The sequence below is a fragment of the Centruroides vittatus genome, unplaced genomic scaffold, assembly GCF_030686945.1.
Source record: "Centruroides vittatus isolate TY-2023 unplaced genomic scaffold, ASM3068694v2 contig_1090, whole genome shotgun sequence".
NCBI lineage: Eukaryota > Metazoa > Arthropoda > Arachnida > Scorpiones > Buthidae > Centruroides > Centruroides vittatus.
In genome coordinates this window covers 117,498-144,084 of record NW_027120702.1, presented here as the reverse complement: position 1 = coordinate 144,084, position 26,587 = coordinate 117,498, and the positions used below count along the sequence as shown (strand labels likewise).

The 26,587-nt window shown below is 30.2% G+C and overlaps 1 protein-coding gene across 10 annotated transcripts in view; it reads right to left on the bottom strand.

Annotated features, from left to right (window-relative positions):
- The window catches only part of LOC136975786 (cleavage and polyadenylation specificity factor subunit 6-like), a 105,601-nt gene that overhangs the window by 56,541 nt on the left and 22,473 nt on the right, over positions 1-26,587 (bottom strand). For 6 of the 10 annotated variants that reach the window (XM_067270918.1, XM_067270909.1, XM_067270926.1 and 3 more), the window contains exons 5-10: positions 26,054-26,157; positions 21,470-21,535; positions 14,526-14,614; positions 10,987-11,160; positions 4,298-4,446; positions 1,266-1,377 (exon numbers count right to left, since the gene is read on the bottom strand). In XM_067270918.1, the coding sequence (XP_067127019.1) occupies positions 1,266-1,377; positions 4,298-4,446; positions 10,987-11,160; positions 14,526-14,614; positions 21,470-21,535; positions 26,054-26,157 (694 nt within the window). The remainder of the gene's footprint in view (positions 1-1,265; positions 1,378-4,297; positions 4,447-10,986; positions 11,161-14,525; positions 14,615-21,469; positions 21,536-26,053; positions 26,158-26,587) is intronic. The other 4 variants (XM_067270936.1, XM_067270952.1, XM_067270977.1 and 1 more) reach the window with 2 other exon arrangements.

Here is a 26,587-nt window from a genome sequence, read left to right as displayed (position 1 = left end):
ATTAATAATTTACGTATTTTTTATAAAAATGTTGTGTTAAATCTTGAAACCATTAAGCAAGGAATTTCCTGAAAAAAACATTGTTTTCACATTCATAATTATTTACCTTAAGATTCATTTCGATGTTACAAACTTGAGATAAAAATATCTAAAACAATAAAATCGCGAGCTTCTAAGTAAGTGAAATTTTAATAATTCACACACAACTAGTTTTGTTTCATATTGTATTTTGTATCAGGAAAACTTTATTCGGCAGTATTAAAGCAAACATTTAGACTAAATTTTATCTATTTTAAACAAAATCTGAAAGCGCTCAAATTTATAAAACCACTAAAAAATAAACGTACGTTAATCAAAATCTTTTAATATTTCTTCTGAACGAACACCAACTTAAACAACTAAATTTATTATTCATCCAAAAAACTGTTCTAAATCAACAAGTTCTTATAAAAGTAGATCTTTACCTTAAATATATTTCAAAAAAGCTAAATGAAATTAATAAATTAAATTAAATTTATTTTATTTTATACACATTTTTAACTACTTTACACACTTTATTTAACTGTTTAAATAGTTCAAAAAAAAAAAAACTTTTATTTTACATAAAAGTTCCACAATTCACATCTAATATGTAATTTGATAAACAAAAATACTAATAAATTTCCTTTTATATAATCTTATGAGGAAAAAACCACCATATAATGCTTCGAATCAGTGATATATTTTTGATCTTCATACTACTTTCTCTCTCTACATCAATTAAATGTAATTCTTCTGGGACTGCATAATATAACTAAACACCTACTCGCCTCTTCGAACGAGACCAAAAATGTTCAAAATGTTAAAGTTTGGCTGAACTATTTAAAGGTTCTTGAGTAGGTGTTTAATTAAATGTAATATATTTAGAATATATGTCAATTTACTAAAATACTTTTATCGCCATCTTGGTATTTTTAACTTATGACGAATGGAATAAAGTTCTTAGATCTGCTCATTTTTCTTTTTCCTATTTTTGATAAATATTTCATCATAATGAAGATAAACAAAGCATATAATAGAATTCATATATTAAAAAATAATAATAGTAATAATAATAAATAATAAATAAAAATTTGTTACTTAATTCTTTAAATGTTCTGCCAGTCTATTAATCGTCGTTAAATTATACTTCAATACTTAATATTATCTTACATAGACTTTTGATAAATTTATAAACATTTTAAATTAATTTAATGAAAAAGTGATAAAAAATGTTTGTTACTTACTGTACTTACCAGGTGGACGATGATCCCAATCGTGTTGAATTGGAGGTGGGCCTCGAGGATCTGGCGGCGGACCTCGAGGACCCACGACTGGTGGAGGACCTCTAGGTGGTGGCTATTTTGAATAAATAATTATATTTATTAATATACGATAATTAAACTTCATTTTCTTTAATATAATTATAATTTCTAAATCCAGGTATAATCCTGCTATAGTGACCATTATATTATACTAGTAGCCCTGGATGCCCCTAGTGGGTGTTCTAGCAGCAGTGATGTCATTCTGTGGTATAAATAATAAAATTCATATAAATAATAAATTCCCATTACAAATAATAATAATAATATATACTGTTAATAAATAAATTATACTATTAATTTAATAGCTTTTTCTTTAAATTTAATTAAATAATAGCTGAAAATCATTGCTAGGGATGCCCCCTAATGTGCGTTCTAGGCATTCCGTGACAGATGACAGATACATAAGCCGTTGATCCCACTGTTTGTATAAGTAGATGGTCCAGTCTATGGTGTGTTGGTCACTATAGCAAGATTATAGCATATACAACATTGAAACAAAGCTGCCTTAGCTGCTATATGAAATCATTCACTACATTAAGATGTGTCCCAACATGAAAAAAATTTACTCTCTGCATGGGAGGAGAAAGGCTGTTGGATGAAGCATTCAGTTACAGCTGCTCAGACTTTGCTGTCCGACTGAAATCCCCAACCTTTGAGAAATTTTTAAAGGTCCAAAAGACATGTGAAAGTTGTATATTGTCATATCGGGACTATAAGGTGAATGCTGTATCTGAAGGATCTTCTTTCTGAGAAGGATATACACAAACACGTACCATTATTGAAACAAGTGTCAGAATGCAAGAAGTATTATTTCCTATAGTACCTAATGTAACCTTATTACAGTGTTGTAAATACTGTAAGCCTGCTTTAGTGACCAGTGACACATTATGCACCTATGTAGTCTATGTTTCATTTCAATAATCCTTATATTTCTTCCATAATTATTTAGCTATTGTTATATTGATATTGAAATATTTGAGTTTAACAGTGTCAGCATATGTACTGTACATGTATGGCATATAAGCAAGTTTAATTAATTATTTTTTAATTTGCTTTAAAACTCAGCAAACAGTTTTGTAAGTTCTTCCTGTTTATAATGAATTAAATAATACAATTTACAAATTTTAGTACCATTTTTTGATGTAAAATGAAAAGAAAGACCCGAATTCAATCTATCAAATATAATTTATTTAAAAAAACACTTTTGACAAGATAAATAAGCAATTACCCACAAATCAGCAATTAATTCTCTTTTAAACAAATGTTTTCATCCGTTTTCTGATCATAGGATGAACCGTCCTGGTGAATACATTGGTGCTACCACTCGTGGTCTAAAAATAAAGATCAGGAAGCATAAATACACCATTCAGAAAGGTCTTTCCTCTACCATATTGGCTTCTTTTGCCATTGATAACAAGGCCCGGGTCGACTTTGACAATGCTTGATTACTGTGACAGTGAGAGGACCCAGCCAACCTGAAATATCTCTAACTACTGGAGATATTTAAAGCATTTAGGAGGGGAACAGCGATTAATTTTAAAGAAATGGACTCATTCACAGCTGCATGGAGGCCGTGCTTTGACGTAAAATAGAGTTTCATCAAGTGTGTTTTTTTATATTTTATATAAACTTTGTATTTTTAAAACTGGAAGCCAGTTGGAAAACTAATTTTTTAAACATGACATTCAGCATGCATGTATCTTCATGATGCGCAAAGCTTTTTAAATTTTTGAAATTTACGTTCTTTTATAAACATTCCATTTACGCAATAAAAATGTTTTCTAGTAACACTGGAGTGCTTAACACAGAGACAACTCTTACTTTTAGTTCTCAACCTGAAGAAGGCCTCAGTGGAGGCCGAAAACGTTTGTTGTGCCTGTTGGGCCTATACAACACTGTGAAAGGTTTTTAGACTGTCTCTCTGCATTCCATTTACATTGAAACCTGGCGATGACAATTGAAAACAGATGAAAACGTTTGTTTCAAAAAGAATTAATTGCTGATTTGTGGGTAATTGCTTATTTATTTAATTGTATACCAGTAATATCATGGTGATGGTTTTGACAAGAAATTGATCATAATGAACTTATATATTTGCAGAGTTTCCTATGGCAGCAGAACGTTGTAATGTTTTGATTGTGAGGCGACAAAGTAGCCTCCAAATAAAGGTCATCTCTGCCATGAAATTGTTATTTCCTGATGGTGTATGAAGAGACAATGAAAGAGAATACTTTTACAGTTTGGCCAATGAAAATGTTATTTGTAAAATTTTTTCAAAAGCTAATAGTTATTTTATTGGTGAAGGCTTTAGTTTTGTCTTACCAGGATAATTTAGAAGTGGTTTTTTGCAAAGACATTTTTCCTTATTAGATATGTAAGCTTAAGATAAAATGATTTAATACTTAATAAATGTTCAACATAATTTCAAAGTTCAAATACAATTATAACATAAATCAGAAAATAATTGAGAATTTAAGTTTAGAATTTAAGAAAGACTTTACACACAAATACAAATATAAGTAATAACCAAAACATAGATATGAATGCTTCTGGCTACCAAACCATCTTCGTGCATCTGAAGCAAAAAACAAATAGAACACAACACAACATTTATTTATACTTATATGTTCCATTCAGATGCTTGAATGAAACACAAATTAGCCAAACATGTTTACATCTTGATTTTGTTTATTATTTCAATTAAGCAGTTAGTTTATAATCATCACATAAAAAAAGAAGTAATTATAAATAAAAATGATTTTTAAAATAAAGCCCAAAAAGCATCTCTAATGCACTTTTTAACTTTGACACCTAAGTAAATAATTACATGTATTAAAACTTATTTGTATTACAAATAAGTTTAATACATAAAAATACTAACTCCATTCTTTTTTCTCTTTTTCCAATATAAATAATTACAATAATAATGTTTTTAATAATAAAAGTTTTCTTACCATTCGCATGCTACCGGGTGGAGGTCCACCGGGTCTCGGTGGCGGTGGCCCCTGAATACCGGGAGGCGGCAAATGTCCGCTCGGCGTGCCTGGAGGCGGAGGGCCTGGATGTGGCGGTGGCGGTCCTTGCATTTGCGGGGGCGGTGGAGCTGTAACGTATGTAAAGTACTTTAAAGCAAAAAGGTACATTCTGATACACAATAAAATATACTGTACTATACATCGACAAAGTATAAAACATATAACTTAATAACTATAAAAAAATATGTCAATCTTATAAGAACAACAACAATCTTATAAGAATTATGTAACAAGTATAATGCTACACTTGTTGCATAATTTTCAATCATCACTTTACTATAGAGAACATTGTTACGTATATTATAAAGAAAAGTTGATAAAGAGTTATAATGTTATTCCTTGTAAAGATGTGTAAACAAAAAATCTGTACAAAGTCAAATTTCTTTATTTTTACACTACAGTTATTCAAAAATTGACAAAATTAGTTTCTTCTGTCTCTAAATTATGGAATCTGGTCCATAGTCAGCAACTTTTCTAATTTTAGTCTTGGTGCCATTGCTAATTTGAAAGTGCTCAGGATTAAATTAATAGGGTTTGGTCCAAATGCGCTGTTTCAGTTTTTCTTCATTTTCGGCAGACAACACCTGTTTCGACCAGAATATTTCAATTGGACACAGCTGAGGAACATTTGCAATGCTGTTCTCTTTTCTGGTGTAACAGGCTCCATATTCCTCTAGCACAAACTATCTGTTGTGTAATGCACAGTTGTGAGATCTGACCAGAAGACGTACAGACCATCTAAGTGGTATTTTTTGAAAAATGGAATCAGCTCTTCTTAAACACACTCCTTTACGTACACTTTGTTGATACGGCAGTGAGATGGTGTTATGAATATTTGCGATCTTCCTTTTAGACCAGTTCTATCCAATCCAACACTTTCTGGGAAAATTCTGCATGGCTTTTAAATTTAATAATTATATCTGTGGATCAATCTCAATCGTATCATCACAATTGTATTTGTTGTTTCGAATGCAATCACTTCCATCAGAAAGTAAAATTATGACTGATCATCAATTAACAACATCCAGTCCATTTGAAGAATTGAAATTGCCCTTGTGATTTTTTGCAGCAGAGTCCTTTGCAGTTTGAGTGTTTTTGGGGGGATATTTTGAGGTCAACTTTTGCTTCCAAAGGACAACATTTTGCTCAATTAATATATTTTTAAAATAATGATGAAATATCTTGACTTTCTTCCAATATTTCTTAATAACTGTCTAACTTTTCCAACTGCCTTTTCCCTCCCATTCAATTTTGTCCACTCCTTGGAATCTAGCAACAGTCTTGCCACTTTCTAGCCTTTCTATGATGCTGTAAACTGACCTTCTTGCCATCCATATAACCATAAAATAATTAAAATCCAGAAACAAGTTGTTTAACCTTTAAAAATTGCGTGTGTGGCATGTTGCAATATTTTATTATTAAACCTTTTTATATTTTTAGCTATTATAAAACGGCAAAAAGCTTAATTTTCAGGATAAGGATAAGTTTTATATAAAAAAAAAAACAATTGTAAATGCTAGTAATAAGTAAAATCATCATGAAGTCTGACCCCACTGAAGATACACATGACACCCTTTATCTCTTCACCCCTCCACCTATAACCACCAAAATTTAATAGCATCAGTCTCCTAATGAACAAACCTCCCCGACACACTAACATCCATACGCACAGAAATTACCCCTGAATTGTTTTTCATTTCTTAACATTTCAAGGTCCAAATTCCAAAAATGTAAAAATCTGGGAGGGGTCATTTTTGACTGATTGCCATATTTTTCCTCTGTTATATATAACAGCCAGAAAAGTAAAAACTGAAGCTTTTGATGCTGTTTGTATAAATTGACAACTACAATTTTTCCCATTTGTTTATGTTTGGAATATTTTCGACATCACAATACAAAGTTAAATCTATAGAGTATGAGCAACTATATACACTAGCATATTCTCAAATGCATTTTTAAAAATACTAAATATGCTTACCAAAATTATACAGATTTTTAATTTACACAACTATAACTCATATCATCCCCAATCTATAAGCATAGGGAATAAACTCTTTTATACACAATGAACTTTTCACTTCTACATCACACTTTCTACACAAAAGTTAATCATCAATCAGGTTAGCAATAATAGTGTAAGGGATCCTGAGAACAAGTTGGGGTCATAAATGGTACGGCCCACATATCTTTATTCCCTTCTACTACTCTATACACAGCTCATCTTATAATTTTTGTACATCCTCCATCCCTTATATATTGCAAGTTATTTTAAAACTCTGTTCTTTGGTAGCAAGGATATTTGCTACCCAATTGCACCTTCCCTTACTTTAAGATTAGTAGTTACAGACAGAACACCTTATAAACTCTTAGAACATTCCAGAGTTTATAGTATTCCAATCTTCCATCCTACCCAAAGTTCTACTTGTCGTTACATTCGGGCAACTTCGAGACAAATAATAAAGCAGCTATGCAAACACCAAGAGCCCGTCACAAAGCTGCTTTATTATTTTTAATAAGTAGAAAGATGCAGTATCTGAAACACAATTTATAACGTTGAGTATAACCTCTACTTGGACTTGTTACATCAAAGAAAGGAAACCCAAACAATTAGTGAGGTAACAAATCATATTAAGAAGGCTTAAAACATAGTTACAACAAAAACTTCTTAATATAATTTGTTGTCTTGCTGGTTGTGTGGGTTCTTTGATATAACAAGTCCTAGTTAAGAAGAAAGTACAAGTAGACAAGTTATACTCAACACACAAAATAAAACACTGGAAGCAAATATCTTAACAGAATTTATAACGTTTGAATATTGCTTTACTAATCATTAAAAGACACTATTAATAAAAAATATATTATACTTTCTAAAATTAAACAGGAATGATTGAAAGAAACCAGCTACTTCATTCCGAAACCAGATGAAAATCACATTGATAGAAAAAACAGAATTCTCGTCAAAAACAACTTTATCAAACTTTAAACAATTTCACTACAATAAAATTTTGTTATATTGTACTAAGTAATCTCTTTCAACTAAATATTAATGACTGATGCCCACAAGGTAGCAAAAATAGTGCAATAATTAGCATCAAGGTCAAATTTCATCAATATCATTCCAACTAGTTTGAGAAATCCTGGCTTTGTTCAAGACACCCAAGTACAACAGTGCTGTTCGATAGCAGCCACGTACATTGACAATCAATCAGATAACAGAAAGTCACCTCACTTTGTTCACCACACTGTTTTTTGCAGTGAAAAAAATGGAGAGCGAGGAGATAACATTTGAGAGAATATTCATTGAATTAGTCGAGAAAATACCAATTCTGTACAATATTTTAATAAGTGTTTGAAATATCATCTGTCTAATCCACCATTGTCAAGTTTCTTTTTCATAAAGTTCTTTATATAATGAAGATAAATTCAACATGTAACAAAATTGTGCCCATTTTAATCTATTTTGTTGATCCATTTAATTTGCTCAAATTCCTTAAGTATCTACACTTGATCACAAATGCATTCAACAACATATGAAGTGGTAGGAATTATGAGAGAAAACATGATGATTTTTTAAGCTGTTGGTTGCGCACAAATTCTTATATACACAATGAGAATCGTTATAACAACAATAATCAGAAACAACAAACATCGAAAGTAGCTGACGTTTGCTGTTATATCAAATTTTACCACCTACAGGCATCAGCTTAATAAATAGTTCAGACTATGAACAAATTGGACAACAAACACTTTTGTAAAAGATTTTTGTGTTTTAACAACGAACACCTCACAAGAAGAAGCGACTTAAAATAATGAATACCAATTGGCCTTCCCTTGTTTCCAGGTAACAATTTGAAACCTTCTGGAGCACAGGACACGTCAACATCGACACTCAACCCGGTATATACTGACTGAGTAGTATTTCTCCGAACTTTAAAACTCTCCCTTGTAATTCCAGTCTTTCGTTTATTTTTCTGACAGAAAGAATTTTTTAATAGTCTTCTTCTGAGACTGTATAATATAACTAAACACCTACTCAAAAACCTTTAAACGTTCGAAATGATAAAGTTTGGCTGCACTATTTAAAGGTTTCTGAGTAGGTGTTTAGTTAATAGTCTTTGCGAGACTGTCAGGAAAGCACTCGTTAAGTTTGGCATGGGTTTTTATTTTTGAAAGGTGAAAGTATAATAGCAAAGGTAGAGAGTGGGCAGAAGATACCGATGTTGATGGGCAGTATGGCTAGAACAGGTCTACAGTAAGCCGCAGTTCAATCTTACCCAAGAAAGATAAAGTATAATCAAGAAGACTCAAGCAGCTAAGGGAGTAACAAAAATCACATCTGAGAAATAAAGAACATTGAATAGCTCATAATGGAACTTGAAACGGATCTGACGACAGAAGAATGCCAAGAATCTTGAATGAAGAACAAGAAGCTCAGCAAGATATGTTTTCTTCTGAAAAAGAAGATTAATGCCAACATCTGCTATTAAAGATCTTTTGAAGAAGTGGGTGGATGTCAGAACAACAATCTTAGAATGGAATCCAAACCAAGTTCAGGTTAATAGGCATAGGGATCTCTACAACAGCAATACAATTAATTACTTCCAAAAAATTCTGAAGAAGAGAGAAAAGCAATCAACATTGAACAGATTCTTTAATGCCCCACAAACAGAAAAAAAACATGACTGATAAAAATGCAACTGTGTATATATGTATTTTTATTGTTACATATAAATACAGACAGTAGAAAAAGTACATAATTTTTTATTTATTTTTTCGGTCTCCAGAATTAATCAATCAAATTCCCATAAAAATCTACGGTAAATCAATAATCAATTAACAAATAATTTGGGTAGCAAACACAGTCTTGGAATAGATTATGTTCTTTAACCATTCGCCCATTGTATAGTATTTTCTTATTTACTAAGGAGAGCATGAGATTATTATTTCAAATAATTTTTGCTTCAGTCTTTGCCTTATTTTATTAACTAATCTTGACTCAATTTTCATTCTCTTGTCCCTTCAGGAAAGAACGACTTTTTCAAATGATCAGACAGACATTCCTCTATTGGGCTATTAAGGCTAAATAAATTACCAATAATTTAGCAGAAAGTAGGTGGTTATAACTTAACAGAAACTTAATAATTATAAATTAAATAAATTTTAGAATTAACTGCCTGAATGGAACAAAAACTAAAAATGATTTCTTCAGTTTTTTAAACAGGTAGGTCTATTTCATGAATATATGCAATGAGACGCTAAACTCAGACGTCCCCAGAACTTCCAATTTGATTTTACCATCTTGTAGTATATCTTAATTGTAAATTCCCCTTGTCTAGAATTCATTCATCCAATCTACCGTAACAAGCTTTGGTTAATATAAATAATATAATCAACTTTATTCACAACTTAACAGTCGCCAAAATATAAGATAATGTAGTGTAGAATTGTCTGAGACTAGTATGCATATGTCCTATCTGTATGACGAAAGGTCTTCACTTGAGAGTTAGGATTTTGAAATTATAGAAATTGCAAGTGTGTAATTTATACAATCAACTAAATTTACCACCACTTATATATTTTAAATATACCAGTTTCTTGGATATATTAGAGTTTGTACACAACATATTTTACGTTATATTACCAGACGTTATAAAATTGAGTTGTTATAATAATCTTCCATCGGGGTTATCATAAAAAGCTTTCCAAGCATACGACAACAAGTCGGCATCTCGTGTGTTAACCCATAAGATGTTAATATAAAATTAAATAGACTACATTAGCTGTAGAATTTATTAGGTAAATTTAAATCTGAATTCAAATCGAATGTAGAATACGATAGAACAAACAATCTAAATGGAACATACATAACTGACCTGAAGCAGGACAGTCAAGTTGATATGAAAATGTTCATTTTTATGATATTTCTGGAAATAGAACTAAGGTTACTGAGGTGACTCATATCTGCACTTTTCCAGTTTGGATTTGTTTCTCTTTAAGTGGAACTCATAATAATTAAAAAAGAAAATACAAAATACATTAAAACTAATATTAACTGTACTAAAAGTGGCCAAAAATATAAATTTTGACACAAAAAACAATGATCTATATGTCATGTATATATGCAAATGTTTATATGCAATATGTCAATGTATATTGCAAACAACATTATATTTTCTGTCCGTTATGTCCTAATTTGTAAGTTTTAAAATGTGGCAAACATAATTATATTGCAATGACACACACACACTCTATTTAGGAAAAATTAATTTCAAAAGTTTTAAAAGTTCTATTATATAAAATTATTGTCAAATAATTCCAGGCTATTAAGAAATAAATCATTTACGTTACACAGCGACAGCATTTAACTTTTGATACAAAAAAATTAACAAAAAATATTATATAGATAATACACAAAACAGTTTATAAAGAAAACATTTTAATAATCAGTTACTTGTAAGAAACCAAAGAGTAAAACATTTTCCAATTTTCGAATATTAACTTCATTATTTCTAATACTGTTTTGTGCTTTATTCGGTTGTTTAAGCTTTAATAAATTATATAAATTAGTATAATAAAAGTTCAAAAATTATAAACTGATTAATAAAAACCTTTTGAATTACCACCTTGATACTGAGGAGGCGGTCCCTGAGGAGGGGGTGGGCCCATTGGAAGCCCTGGCATTCTTTGTTGTGATTGAAAAGGAGGTTGACTATTTCTATTCCTTCCCATGCCTTGGGAAGACATTCCTCGCTGTCCCATACCACCACTTCTTCCAGATCCTCCTACATTTCATAAATAATTATTCAAATTTTCATGTTGAATAAATATTTTAAAAAAAAGAAAAACTTTTCATTCTATAATCAATTTAATTTTTATAATATATCACAAATTACCCTGAATCAAACAGACAGCATACAAGTATAACGTCAAGTAGGATTACTTATCAGTCCAGTTAACATAAATAATAATTTACAAACATTAAATTCATTAACTTAGCTTAAAACTTTGAATTCATTATAATAGTTATTTCATTGGATAAATACATCTTTCTCCTCTATCATAATACAGACATATAGATATATATCTCTTGATAAAAACTTTATTCAAATAATAATAATAACAAAGTAACTGCCAAAACTCAATGTAGCATATTAAGAAACAAGAATTTTGTTGTATCTTTCTATACTTTTCTGTACAACTTTTCGTTACATCATCATTTGATATACAAAATACTTCTCGTAGGGAATCGATAATGATCCCCGAATATTATAATTTTTATCATTACTTTAAAAATAATTCATTTTATGATGATACAAAAAGAGATTGACATACACCACAGAAGAGAATGCTATATAAATCTAATGATGATCGAAATTTAGTCTGTAAGGAAACTAACCTTATATTATTTTACGATAAAAATTATTTAGTAAGAAATGTAAACTGCGCACTGTCATATTATCATAAAATAACACCACAATATATATGTATATTAGATCACTCTTACTAAATAACTTGGGTTGAAAAATATTTTAAAATTAGTTTCTTTAGATTAAATTTTCATTATCATTATATATATTTAAAAATAATTTTTTCAATCGATATCGAGCATTATATGCAAATTTTAAAACATCGCTCTCTTTTCTCCATTCTTTCCACTACCCCTGCAACTCAAGTGACATAACATTTCATTATATTCTTGAAATATAACATATTCACTATAATCAAATTGAAATTTTGAGGACACATTCCCATTTGTTTTCCAATTTTCTTTAAAATAGCCAATTTGTCCCCAAATATCAAATGTTCCCAATAATTCTCAACTTAATCTTTTGTGCTATTTCGATTATGTCCGATCGATTCCGTTAGGTGCGTGTCCCAAGACTTAGTTGTGATAGAATTAGAATTTTTTAATTTAAAACTTTTTATTGATTTATAATACAAAATTTATTATATATATAAAGTTCATAAAAATAATGGATTATATACAAAATTAACCAAAAAGTAACTTATATAATACAAAAATAAACATTTTGAAATACAAATCGATATGATTAGTAAGTTCTTCCTGATATTGCGAGCACGAGGGATTGCTTCCCGTATATGTCACATGCTTTGAAAATATCTGTGCACTCGAGTGCTTTTTGGTCTTTAGTCTAATAAGAACTTTTATCTGCCTGAAGGTGAACTTGCTAGCTTGAAGAGAAAACTCCGCATATGGGAATCACGTGGTCTCGCACAAGCATATTGTGCAATTTTTTGCACATTCCTTTGGAAACAAGAAACACGAGACAACTTGAGTAAACATTTAATGTATTACAGAATTAACATTTCAAATTCAACAAGTAATTTGCAAAACTTCAATCTAATTAACACATAATATCTGTACTTTAAACACATCGAAAATATTTTCATTTTCATTTATATGATCAAAACAGTGGAAATATGAAGAAGAAAATTCAAATTGTCAAAATTTGAAGAGATTCTAATATTCTACTATCTGTGGTTAAATATCTGTTTTAATAAGAACATTTTTACACTGTAATCAAGCCTGACTTTTTGATATTACTTTATTAATATTATTTATGGAAAAACTGGCATTTCACTCTTCTATATTTATTGCTATAATTAAATAATCTGATCTAACAGTTAACAGTAATTTTGACGACGAGTGCAATGTATAAGCTTCTACATTATTTTTCGGAAACATCCAAGAGATGGAATAGAAGATAATCTCCCATAAAATGAAATCATAAAGCTACAGGTATTTTAATATAAATAATTAGTACAAATATAAATATGTAAGTGAATTATAAATATTTAAATATTTGTTTGGTCTTCTTCTTACCTGGAAAAAATAAAAAAGGTCTATCAGTTGTTAGTCTATTTCTCCCCTTTGTCATTAAACAATTAGGAAAATAAATAATAATTTTGAATATCAAAGAAAATAATTCGTAAACAGACAAGTCTACTGGCAGTGAATATAATGATAAACCTTCTGTTGATGTAATCAAGTCCATGCATTTAAGAAAAATATATTTGCAAACTTTATAAACGTAATAATGAAATAAATAAATTTTTTGACTAAAATACTGATTTCAATTTCCATATTATCCAAAAAAATTCCCTCACATAAAAGACAATTCGCATCCAAATTAAATAAGTTGATTAAAAAATGCTATAACCTCAAATTTCAGTATTTCATAAAGGTTTTAACAACTAAAATTATATACTACAGAAGATCATAGATTATCCGAATCAATTGGAAATTGGGGTTGTTCGGAAAATCAATTTTTCGGATGACCGATTATGTACGAAAAAATATATTAACTTATCCCGTGTTGAAATTCGTTCGAATCCTGGCACGTCCTTAACTACCCTCTCGTGGTCACGCCAGTGCTGCCAGCTAAAACACACACACCAAGAAAAATAATATTGGAGTAGCCCGAGACATAGCCAAAGATTGCAGTGCCGTAACGCTAGCAGAAATTTAAATTTGCCGACTGGAAAGCTTTCAGTTAATTGATATTTGGATAATCGATGCTCTACTGTATCTGAATATATACAACTTAAATTCTCTTTCTACTTACATTATATTAACATGGTCTTTTTGAAGATCATGTTAATGTAATTGATTTAATGTTTAGGTAAAAAAAAACAAGACTTTCATTGAATAACACAGATGATTATTATATATAGACTGAAATCTTACACATACACTGCACATAAATCTATGAAATTTCAATCCAATTTTAAATACATAACAATAATGGGTAATTTAATCAAAATGTTTTATTAAACAATTTTAGATTTATGAAACTTTTTGAAGGCTATTTTCATTTGATAACTACGGAAACAAAAATGACGACAAAAATAGAATAATGACAAATGTAACATAACATTTCATTTGCTACAAATAGTGAATCTCGTATAGTATTAAAAACTGCTATTATATTTTTACATTGTACATTTTGCTGCTAAAAATCTTATATTTAAAAAAATGTAAATTCTGAATAAAAACGTTTGTATAAAATATTGCAAGTTAAACTATGTAAAATTGACAAAATCTTAAAACTGACCTGAATGAGCCAAAGCAGAGTATTAAAAAAGTAGACAATCCCTTAATAAATAATAATACAATACTACTAACCTTGACTTGGCTTACGTGACTGCATTTCAAAATGATTCAAATTTTGTCTACTGCATGGAGTAACAACTGGATTTTGTCCGTGAAGCTCCCTGAAATATACATTTATGTCTACTTTAACAAAAAAAAAACTTATACACAATATAATTTAAATTTCAAATTCACTAATTAATTCTGTAATTCCAACTTGAAATTCTAACTAACTAAACTATTTCGATAATTTCATTATTTTATAAAATATTAAACTGCTAAATGAATACATATATATATATATATACATGTTCATTTAACTAACTTTATTTATTTAATTATTATTATTATTTCTCTTGTATTAGTAAAATAGTTGGCATGACGTCCGCTCAAAGTATTTTATTTGTTTTAATTTACATTAATATATATCATGGGCTGTGCTGCATAGTGCCAAAATTGCCACTTGGCAATATTTTTATTAAAGTGGCAATAAAAATATAATATTGGTGATAGCAAGTGGCAATAAAAATCATAATCTGCTTGTTTCAACATTCAGCATGAAACTGAATCACAAATCACACTTCAGAAAAAACAGCAGAAAGTCTAGCTCTCGTGATAGGAGTCCCACGCCCCACACATCTGGAGATTTCATAAAGTTGTGCAGCAAGTTCTGGCAGAAGAGTAGGAAGTGACATTAGGAACCAAAGACAGTTTTGTGCAATGCCCAATGTTTGCAGACTGGGGATTTTTTTTATCAACCGACATAAAACTTGGGAAATTTTTTGCGGCGACATTTTCCACTTTGCTCTTTTTTCAGTGGACTAAATCAAAAGTTTTGACATGACAGAATCTGTGAAATACTGTTTAAACATTGTGATGGCTGGATGGTCTGATAAGTCAAGGTGGCAGCCTACCGTTCTGGGGGACCTGAGATTGAATCCAGACAGGTCGAAAAATCCCCAAGAATTTTTCGGGAGTGGTCCGTTTGAATATGTTGGGCTCTGTCCCTCACTTAGCCCAGACGCCCCATTGTGGGCCTGGCTGAACCCTTAATGGGTTTGCAAAAAAAGGTCCTCTTAGTGCCCACAGGTGGAGAGAGTTAAAATAAACATTGTGATCAAATGTATTATTCAGAATTATTCATTAAAAAATTATTCAAAAATGATTCTTATTGCTAACAAGCAGAAGACCAGATTTTTGGGTCCCAGATTCGAATACAACTTGGTGAGTATGTAGAGCCTTACACACAAACATCTGTACAAATAATAGAACCCACTTCTCAAGCGTTTCCGAAAAATGTACCTCTGAAAATTTACTATTTATCTTGTAAGTCTTTGAAAATTTCATGTCTCTGAGAGACAATAGCCGAGGTGGTTTAGCAAAAGCGTACATATAATCAGACACCCCAAATATATTAGTATCTTCAGTGGCAATAATTGATAGATCAAAACCCCCAGCAATCCTACAGGAAGTAATCCAGTGTTACAGAGTGCTAAAAGAGCATCTATCTGATGACAAGATACTGTCATCAGAACCTAATAAATTATATGACAAACTGGTAAGATATCTGCATTCCAAAATTCAAAAACAAGATAGCAACAATCTACTACCCAAACAAGAACAGAATCAAAACTAAAAGCAGTAACTATGCCAAAACAATCTTCTGGAAGATCCATAACTACCTGCATACAAATGCTTGGAAAAAACAAATGATTAATTTCCACAGATAATCATCCCATATGCAAAAAACCACAGAACTTTTAGAGCATGCCTTCCTCCATTACACCCATATAAAAAAGATATGGGAATTCTTGGAAAAATTCAGGAATATCAAAAAACCAACAAACTTTATTCTTTACTTCACAACTGAGTGCATAGGTAGACACTGGGCGCATCTTTAACATCACTCTTTATTCAGGAATATCTTAAACACCAACACGCATATTGGTGTGCAAGATATTCCACACACCAACATATGTAAAGAAACTCCAATGACTTCATAATGTGCAAAATAAAGAATTAAATTATGCTATCCTAATAACAGCATTCAAAGCAATTCAGGAAACCAGAAACACTGCGTATTTCCATAATATCAACAAAACAACTGCAAAATTCAAGTACCATCTACAGCGACCACTAGAAAGCAATAACGAAAGTAACTGAAACTAAAGAAGCAAAATTGCTGAAAAAGGAAAAAAGAAAAAAAGAACAGGAATTCTACAGGTCTCCGAAAACACAAACTAATAATCCACAAACTGTAAAAGACTGACTGTTGGAATACACCTAACTCAACTGTACTGTATATTTTTCTCTTTAATTCAATGAAACAAAAATTGTAATGCTGTTTTGAAATGTATGTAGTCATTTGCACTCTTCAAATCAATCTTCGAAAGAAACATGAAATTTTCCATTTATAAGCGGATACACATGCTTTTATTGTGTACTACAAAATAAATCTGTAATCTTTTTTTGGAAAAAGTTAATATTGCAACACTACCCTCAAAAAAATTACAACTAACTAATTCACTTTTACTTGAAGAACTATCCCATCGTGTCATGTCGGGTCGCCATCTTTGGAAACTGCTTCGTTGGCCGAAATGACCACGGAAGGAAAAGATAAATGAGAAAGTGCATTTCCCCCCACACTTCTCACAATGAGCATGCCTTGTAAATGATTTAACTCCATCATATTTAATAGTAAATGAGGTTTGGCAAAAGAGTCGAACAAATATCATCACCACGAGTTAACCAATTTTTTGAATTCATTCACTCTAACAACAAATATCTAGACAGACACATCTTAAAAATATAAATTTTTAAAACTCAAAATGGCATTAAACAGTGTGAACAAGTATTTTTACTCAGAATCGCACAAGTCTCATTTAAAAATTTAATGTATTACAGCACATCTGTGAATCATCATAAAAACTTTCATAATTATAACAAGAAAGCCATTTTATCATTATAAGTAAACATACAAAATATTAAAAAACAATTTTAAATAACATTGTTTCAATTAAAATATAATTTTGTTTACATTTTAAACTGTTTTGCTGACCATCGGCCTTGATTTGAAACTCGATAGTCTGATAGTTCGATGCTAACTCGCTTATAATTAAAATTTTTAAAACGCAGGCAAATTTATGAAACAAAAATTAATGAATTTACTAAAAAATTAAAATAAATTTGATTATCTTTTGTGCAAAACAACACAAACAATTTCTATAGTCGTGCTGTAAAAGAAAAAGAGTTGCAATTAATTTTAAAAATTTGTAATTAAGGATTCAAAAAATGTAGGCAAAAATAAAATAAATAAAAATTATTAAAAATAATAATTAAAACTATGGCCTTTACACCAAAACCAAAGCTAAAAATAAAATCAAACCAATTGAAAATTAATATATATTTAAAAACGATTCAAAAAGTTTTGAAATTTTCAAATTTACTTTATTTATATGAGACGATATCACACAAACTTTGCTTTTAATGTACAGGGTTTAACAAAAAGATGTGTAAAAAATTTGAGGGGTTGTAGAAATGTTATTTTTGAGTTGAAAACTGTAGGGCCATTTTTCTATTTGAAGTGTTCATTTTGAGTCATAAGTGATTTTTAAAATATGACGTCACTTCGTGTTTAACAAAATGCCAACTGATGTATGAAAATATTTGTTCATAATTGCATGTTAGTTTGGTATTCGTTACTTATTATCTGCAATTTTAACACTTTTATGTCTTTAAATAAGACTTTTATTTCTTTACGTTTATTTTCACACACAGTGGTGCCTTGACTTATGAGTTTAATTCATTCTGCGATGGAACTCTTAACTCAAATTACTATTGTGTCAAATCAATTTTCTCCATTGAAATGTTGTTAATTCGTTCTGGACACCCCAAAGCACCGCAGTTTTTTGTTACATGTATTTAAATAAGAAAAATGTACTTATAAATAACAAATATTGTATAAAAACACAATAGATTACACTGCAATAAACTGGTGTTGTGGACGTTGTGGCGATCACTGCATAGATAAAGAAAGAAAAAAAGGATAGGAAATTTGAAAAATGAGACACAGTGGTGCCGCACACAACACGGAAGTGAACTAATGCCTACGTTACTCGATCACATGTTTTTCTATAAGCTAGCTTGTCAGACATTGGAAGAGTAATGAAAATAATAAATTTACGGCAGTTTTCCATCTTCTTTTTCTTAATCAATGGTTCGCTGTGACGTTTGCTACACCAACTAGCAGTGGGGTATCTGAAGCTGGCTCGTAACCTGAATTTTAGCTCTCAATTCAAAGCAAAAAATCAGCCAAGAGACAGCTCATATTTTGAAAAATTCATAAATTGGGACATTCGTAAGTCAAGGTACAATTGTATTTTACCTACTATGTCCTCACAAGTGAATAAGCTTCAGACGTTACTGCCCATGGACAAAAAAAAACAAGTGATATGAAAATAGGGTAGCATAGTCACAGCATTTTATTTTTTTAATTGTTATTATTATGGACAATTTCCTCATACACTCCTGTTTGCTACATTTCAAATACCATATTATCACCATGTCTTAAAATAAATACAAAGAAATAAAAAGTTTATTTAACAATGTAAGAGAGAATCTACAGAAACTCGTTTTTGTAAAACAGGAAATGATGTCACAGTTTTTAGTTTTTTTGTTTTATAAGCTTTAAACATGAGGAAATAATAATAGTAACAATAATGCTAATGATGTGGTAAAATAAAATAATAATGTTACACACACACACACACGCAAAACTAAACTAAACTAAAATTTTGAAGGTTTGAACCTACATCATTATCTCCAGTGACTTGTGTCTTATCCACTCGAATATCATAGCCCAGAGACATGAAACTTTCAAATACTTATAAGTTAAACACTAAATTTTCATAGGCCCATTTTTTGGAAATGCTTGACAACTGGGTCCTATTATTTGGACAAGGAGCTGTTTGTGTTTAGGGCTATGTGCTCTTCAGATTTCATTTGAATCAAAGACCCTAACATCAAACTGATAAGGCTAACAGAACCTGCATTAATTAATAAGTAAAATGGGTGGTGATAAATAATGGTTGATGATATTTTTAAATTTTTCACAGCAACTATATATCCATATATATATTCAATTAATAAATTAAATTAATCATAACTTTTCACTAATTATCTCCCAATAAATTGCAAGCATTCATATAACTATGCAAATTAATTTTCAATATTTATTGAAAATTTAACAGTAGTTTGGATAGTAAATGAGAAACTTACTTACGAGGGCTATTTTTTAAATAAGGTCCGTTTGTGAATGAAAGTGAGAATAATGCGCAATCACAGCAGTATGCATATGCTTCTGCTCCGAGCAAGCTTGGCGCGCGTTTTGACGCCATTTGCAGCCATGTCGTCTGTCTGTATACTGAGCTGTAGAAGTTTAAAATGTTTAAGAAAATTGAGTCTCCCGCCGACTGTGAGATACGATCTGTTATTCGATTCTTGAATGCAAGAAACTTGGCAGCAGCGGAAATTCACCATCAGATTTGTGAAGTTTACGGTGATAATGCTATGAGTGAAAGTTCGAAAATGGGTAAGAATGTTCAAGGATGAGCGAGTTAATGTGCATGATGAGCCATGTGCTGGCCGACCTTCTCTGATTTCTGAAGATTTGATTCGTGATGTGGATAACAAAATTCGAGAGGACCGACGATTCACGATTTCAACGTTATCAATTCAATTTCCACAGATTTCAAGATCAGTTTTGTATACCATTGTTTCGGAGAAACTGAATTATCGAAAATTGTTTCCTCGGTGCATTCTAAGACTGCTTTCTGACGATCACAAAACAAAAAGATTAAACAGTTCTTTATCGTTTTGACTCGATACGATCATCCACACAGTCCAGACCTTGCACCCAGTGATTTTCACTTGTTTCGATACTTAAAGGAGTTTCTTGGTGGTCAACATTTCAACAACGAAGAAGTAAAAACTGCAGTCGTGGATTGGGCTTCTTAACAGGCGGCAGATTTCTTTGAAGTCGGAATTCAAAAAATTGTTGAGCGGTATGACAAATGTTTAAACAAAATGGAAATTATGTAGAAAAGTAGATAAAAGTATGTAGAATATGGAAAAAAATATATTTTAATGATATTTACAGTATTTTTCTTCTTATTAAAAAAACGGACCTTATTTAAAAAATAGCCTTCGTATATTTGAACTAAATGTAAACAAAATAGTATAATCAGTTTTATTGCTTTTGATTGCTTTAAATTGCCAATACATTCAACTTTTTTGAAATTTTGTGAATTTTTAAAGTTTTTTTTTTTTACATTTCAATTTCTTAATCAATTTTCAACAACTTTTCCATTCAGAAAACATGATAATTTGTCTTCTTATTCCCTTTTACCCTCATCTATTTTTAATATTTAACAGTCAACATACAATTCTACTGATATCTACTGATACACATTTAGATTTCATTCATCTATAAATAAATCAATTCAAGATATTTATGCAGATTCAACTATTCATATCACCATCTATGTCATTAATCATATTAAAAATTCCAATAGAATTACTAGAGTATCATTATCAAGTTCTGAAAAAACTTTTTAACCACTACTGTAGTTATTAAAATTAGTCAAACATGAAATAAATGTTAGAAAATTTCATATGTAACTACAAATGGAACTGCTCTATTGTTATAAAGAAACTGTAATTACTTTTCTAACCACTACATATCTTGATAGATAAATACATCTTAAATTCTAATTTTGTTACCTACCTAGATCTATTATATTATGGAATAAAGTTTTATACCATTTGTTGGTATCCATTGTCATTTGATCATTATTTATTTGATTTGTTAACTTAAAATGATACACCAATCCATATTTTATTTAATTATTCTTTGTAAAATAGTTAAAAATAATTGTTAATAGTTAATTTTCAAAAACTAATTAAATAATTTTACTTACTTCTTTGGTAATTTCTCCATTACAAGCCGAAATGAATTATCTGAACCGAGAGTAACAACACAAAACCTGAAATTATTAATAGTTTCATAAATGCTTAAAGTATCTTTTATTAAAATACATAACTAACTAAAAAATTACATTCATAATAATAATACAACATTAACACAACCATTATTATTATGCTAAACTGGCCTCATTCACTCACTCATTGGAATCTGCTTCTACAAAAACTTCTTGTAGAAAAACAAAATGGTATGAACAAATGAAGGTACAGTAGAGAGTCGTTTATCCAAACCCCAGTTATCCGAATGCTTTCCAGTCGGACTGTGTCGTGCTGAATCAAACTTTTTTGATACTAGATTTACTTCTAAAGTATAATTTTTATGTTTTTATATTTTTCAATATATTTATTTTGTTTGTACAAAATAAAGAAATAATTTTTAACGATACAATAGCCTCGGTTATTATTATAAAAATTTTCGTTTGGCTTAAAATCGACAAAAATTCAACACGAAGCGACACACAATGACGAAAAATTTCAACATCGGACAGGTTAATATATTTTTTTGTACATAATCGGTTATCCGAACAACCCCAGTCCCCAACTGATTTGGATAAATGACTCTACTGTAATTAAAGAAAATTACCAGAAAAATCAAATACAGACATATTACCAGTATCTGAATTCCCTATATCCAGATTCTTACAATAACAAAAAATATTCTTTAAAACTTATCATGCTATTTAATCAAATAATCCAGGTATTACAAAATGAAGTACATTCATGAAAAACTTGAAAGTTACACTAGTAGAAATGAGAAGTTGGAAGTGACCCTGCTCCCAGTGTCTACTTTCATTTGTTTTGGTGGAATTGTATCAGTGTTGTATCATGATTGCGCATTTAGTAATTTTAATCATAAAATTTCATTATAATCTTAAAAGTTTATACCGAATAGTTCTTTACAGTAGACTCAAACTTCACTTGTTTATTTTCATGTATAAAATGCTTAATATTATTACAAAGTTTTTACCAAGGTCTACTGCAGATTAAAGAAAATGCAGTTCATATAAAATTTCTAATAGTACTACAAAACAAATTTATTTGTAACATTACAGCTTACAAACATAGCCTTTAATAACTTCATTAAGGGCTTATTAGTATGGGAACTAGAGTTTATAAATCATGTTAAAAACAGATTGGTAAGTAAACAGGTGTTTGAAGGGTTTTTAGTATCATTTGAAAAAAGAAATTGTTAAGGTTTTCAAATGGACTGGAAATAAATTAAAATTTTTTCCATGAAAAATAATAGAAAATATTCCCAATATCTGAACAAGAGTGAATTCTCTTCAAAAATTATATGCTCAGGCTGTAAAATTTGTCTTTTCTGAAAGTTGATCACTTTTTGATATATCATCCAGCTTTTCACTTTATCCATTTGTCAACAAGTTTTCATATACCTTCATTAAAAAATGTTTTTGGCTGAACTGCAAGCCACAAATGCACCATCTTCACCTCTTCATCAGACACAAATCTCCCGTCCTCTTAGGACTTCCTTTAGGAGACCAAACAGCTGATAATCTGATGGTGCAGATAAGAACTACAGGGAAACTGCTCCAACGCCTCAAAATGAAGGTTTTGGAGTGTCAACAGTGTGGACAGCAGTGAGCAAAAGTGCATTGTTGTGCAAGAACACAATGTTGAGATGTTCAAGCTTCTTCCCTATATTCCTGATCTTGCCCCATCCTCACCTATTTGTTCCCTTAACAGAAGCTGTACAAGGACAGAGATTCATGTCTGATGAAAAGGTGAAGATAGTGATGCATTTGTGGTTTGCAACTCAGCCAAATATTTTTTAATGAGGGAATACAAAAGCTTATTGACAGATGGACAAAGTGTATTGTAACACTGGGCAATTATGTTAAAAAATGATCTATTTGTCTTTACTGAAAGTTGATTTAAAAAATTCTACAGTCAAAAAACAAATAATTTTAGACTCACTCCCATATTTCCAGAAACAATTATTTTTAGATAGTGGGATATGACTACAGTAGAGCATCGTTTATCCGAATCAATTGGGGACTGGGGTTGTTCAGATAAATGATTATGTACGAAAAAATATATTAACCTATCCGATGTTGAAATTTTTCTCTGTTGCGTGTCGCTTCGTGTTGAATTTTTCTCCATTGCATGTCGCTTTGTGTTGAATTTTCGTCGATTTTAAGCCTAACGAAAATTTTTATAATAATAATCAAGGCTATTGTATCGTTAAAAATCATTTCTTTATTTTGTACAAACAAAATAAATATATTGAAAAATATAAAAACAAAAAAATTATACTTTAGAAGTTAATCTAGTATCAAAAATGTTCGATTCAGCATGACACAGTCCGACTGGAAAGCTTTCGGTTGACCGGATTTTGGATAAACGATGCTCTACTGTATTTTATATACTACGACATGAGTTATGCGAGGTGTCAAAAAATACCACAGCAACTGAGCAGTCAATTAAGCATTATACACAGTGCGGCAATTAAATTTTGAGACTGAAGCTACATCTCAGCAACCAGTAGCAACATCTGTTTAAATTTTATGTCATATGAAGTTTGGACATATATGAACATAACCTAAAACTTTTATTTAAATCGGTTGACATTTATCATTGTTTTTGATATTTTGTTTATCAATTTATTTTGTTACATGTCGGAAAACAATAATGGAACAACGTGCTGTTATTAAATTTCATGCTAAACTTGGCACAAGTGCCACAGAAACGTTCAAAATGATGCAAAAAGTGTATGGAAGTGAGTGTTTATCACGGTCAAAGACTTTTGAGTGGCACAAGCGATTTTTGGAAGGCAGACAATCACTGGAGGACGACAAACGTGTGAGAAGGCCAATAACAATTCGAACAGCAGATTCAATTCAAAAAGTGCAAGAATTTGTATCCAACAATCGCAATGTGACACTGAGAATGATGGAACAGGCATTAAACATTAACAATGAGACAATACAACAAATTCTTAAAGAGATTTGGGCAAAACAAAGGTCTGTGCTAAATTTGTTCCGCACACACTAACCCAAGAGCAAAAATTGATGAGACTGGAACATTCCAGAGAGATTGTACGAGCAGCAAATAACAGCTCAACCTTCCTCAAATCAATTGTTACTGGTGACGAGACCTGGTGTTTTCAATATGACCCACAAAGAAAACGTCAAAGTGCCGAATGGAAGTCAAAATCATCACCTCAAGCCAAGAAAACACGAAAAGTTCAATCAAAAATCAAGACAATGTTCATTGTCTTCTTCGATAGCAAAGGCATCATCCACCGTGAGTTTGTCCCACAGGGTCAAACAGTTACTGCTGCTTTCTACTTGGGAGTTTTACAACAATTAATGGAAAGAATTCGTCGAATTTGACCAGAATATTGCTGGTGTTTGTTACACGATAATGCACCGAGTCACACATCATTGATTGTTCGTCAATTTTTGGCACAAAATCAAGTCTGTGTGTTGAATCATTCGCCGTATTCCCCCGATTTAGCACCATGTGACTTCTCTTTATTTCCAAAAATAAAAATGAAGTTGAAAGGACGCATTTTTAATGATATTGAAACCATCCAAAGAGAGTCTACGCGCATATTAGAGGCAATACCGAAAATTGAGCATGAGCAGGCATTTGAATCACTATTGAATCGCTGTAAAAAGTGTATTGAAGCAGGAGGAGAGTATTTTGAATAATTTAATAAAAAGATTTGAATAAAATTGTTTTGTTTCATTTTTATAGATCCAGTCCCGGAATATAATTGCTGCACTGTGTATACCTATTTTTAAAAAGTTTTAATTATTAATTTGTTCATATTGTTTAATTTTAAACTCTCTTGTATTACTATTGATTAGACTTTTACATTTTTTTTACTATTTACAATTATCTAATATAGTTTATCAAAAATTATAAAATGCAACACAGGAGGAAAATATTGAAAAGTGATATAAAAAGCTAAGGTTATACTGCCAAAGGCAATTAAAGGGAGACTTTTTAGCATCTGTATATCATTGTGTATAACAACAATAAGTAATTATGTATTTTAGCACTTACATTGTTTAAATTTTAGTTCATTCAAATTACAAATATATAAACTGTCAGTAATATATCAACTAGGTGTAATCACTCAAGCATTAATGAAATTAATACAGTATCACAGAGCAAATACAAAATAAATTTTAAAAGTAAAATTTGTAATACGCTAAGAAAATTTTATATTGATATATTATTAAAAATGGAATAACTATTCAAAAATAGAGCAATTTAAATAGTTTTAATTAAATCAAATTAGAAACACATCATTTTATAACTTAATTCCTATCTTTCGATATGAAAAATGATATCGCTAAAAGTGTTTGTTATGATTTCCCACCCTCTAAATAATCATAAAAATAATTGAATTTTATATTTAACTTTGCTGCTATAAATGTTATTTGAAATACTTCAAAAGTGATTTTTATTCATTTTTGTATTGAAATATTCAAGTATTAAACTCTTGTAAAATTTATCTAGCTTCTAAATTTATTTAATAAAATATTTACCCTTTTGATTGTCCATTTGCTCTGTTTTCATAAAATTTAATATCTAAAACATCAGTTACATTAACACTGTTAATGGCATCAATAACATCCTGATCAGTAGTCCACTATATAAAAAAATTAATTAATTAATTAACGAACTAAAATATCAAATAAGGTTCATAAAAAATACCTTATTAATTAATAGAAGATATTTATTTAATAATGAAGGCTCAGTATAGTTCAAAAGTTTTACTGAGGCAGAAGATAATAAATATCAAAAAGAAAACTATAAAAAGTAGTAATTTTTGAATACTACAAGTAAATAATTTCTATTTTTCAAAATTTATACATTACGTTGTTCAGTTGTCTTAACAAATGTCCAAAATGCAAGACACGATGTCTTGTGTTTCAAACATTTGTTAACCACTCTGCAGTGATTGACGGATATACCCGTCAAGGGCGATCGTGTGGCACCTATAAATGATGGCTATATCAGCAAAATTCTTTTGCGGATATCACCAATAACTACCGCAAAAAAAAATCCACATAGAAAAG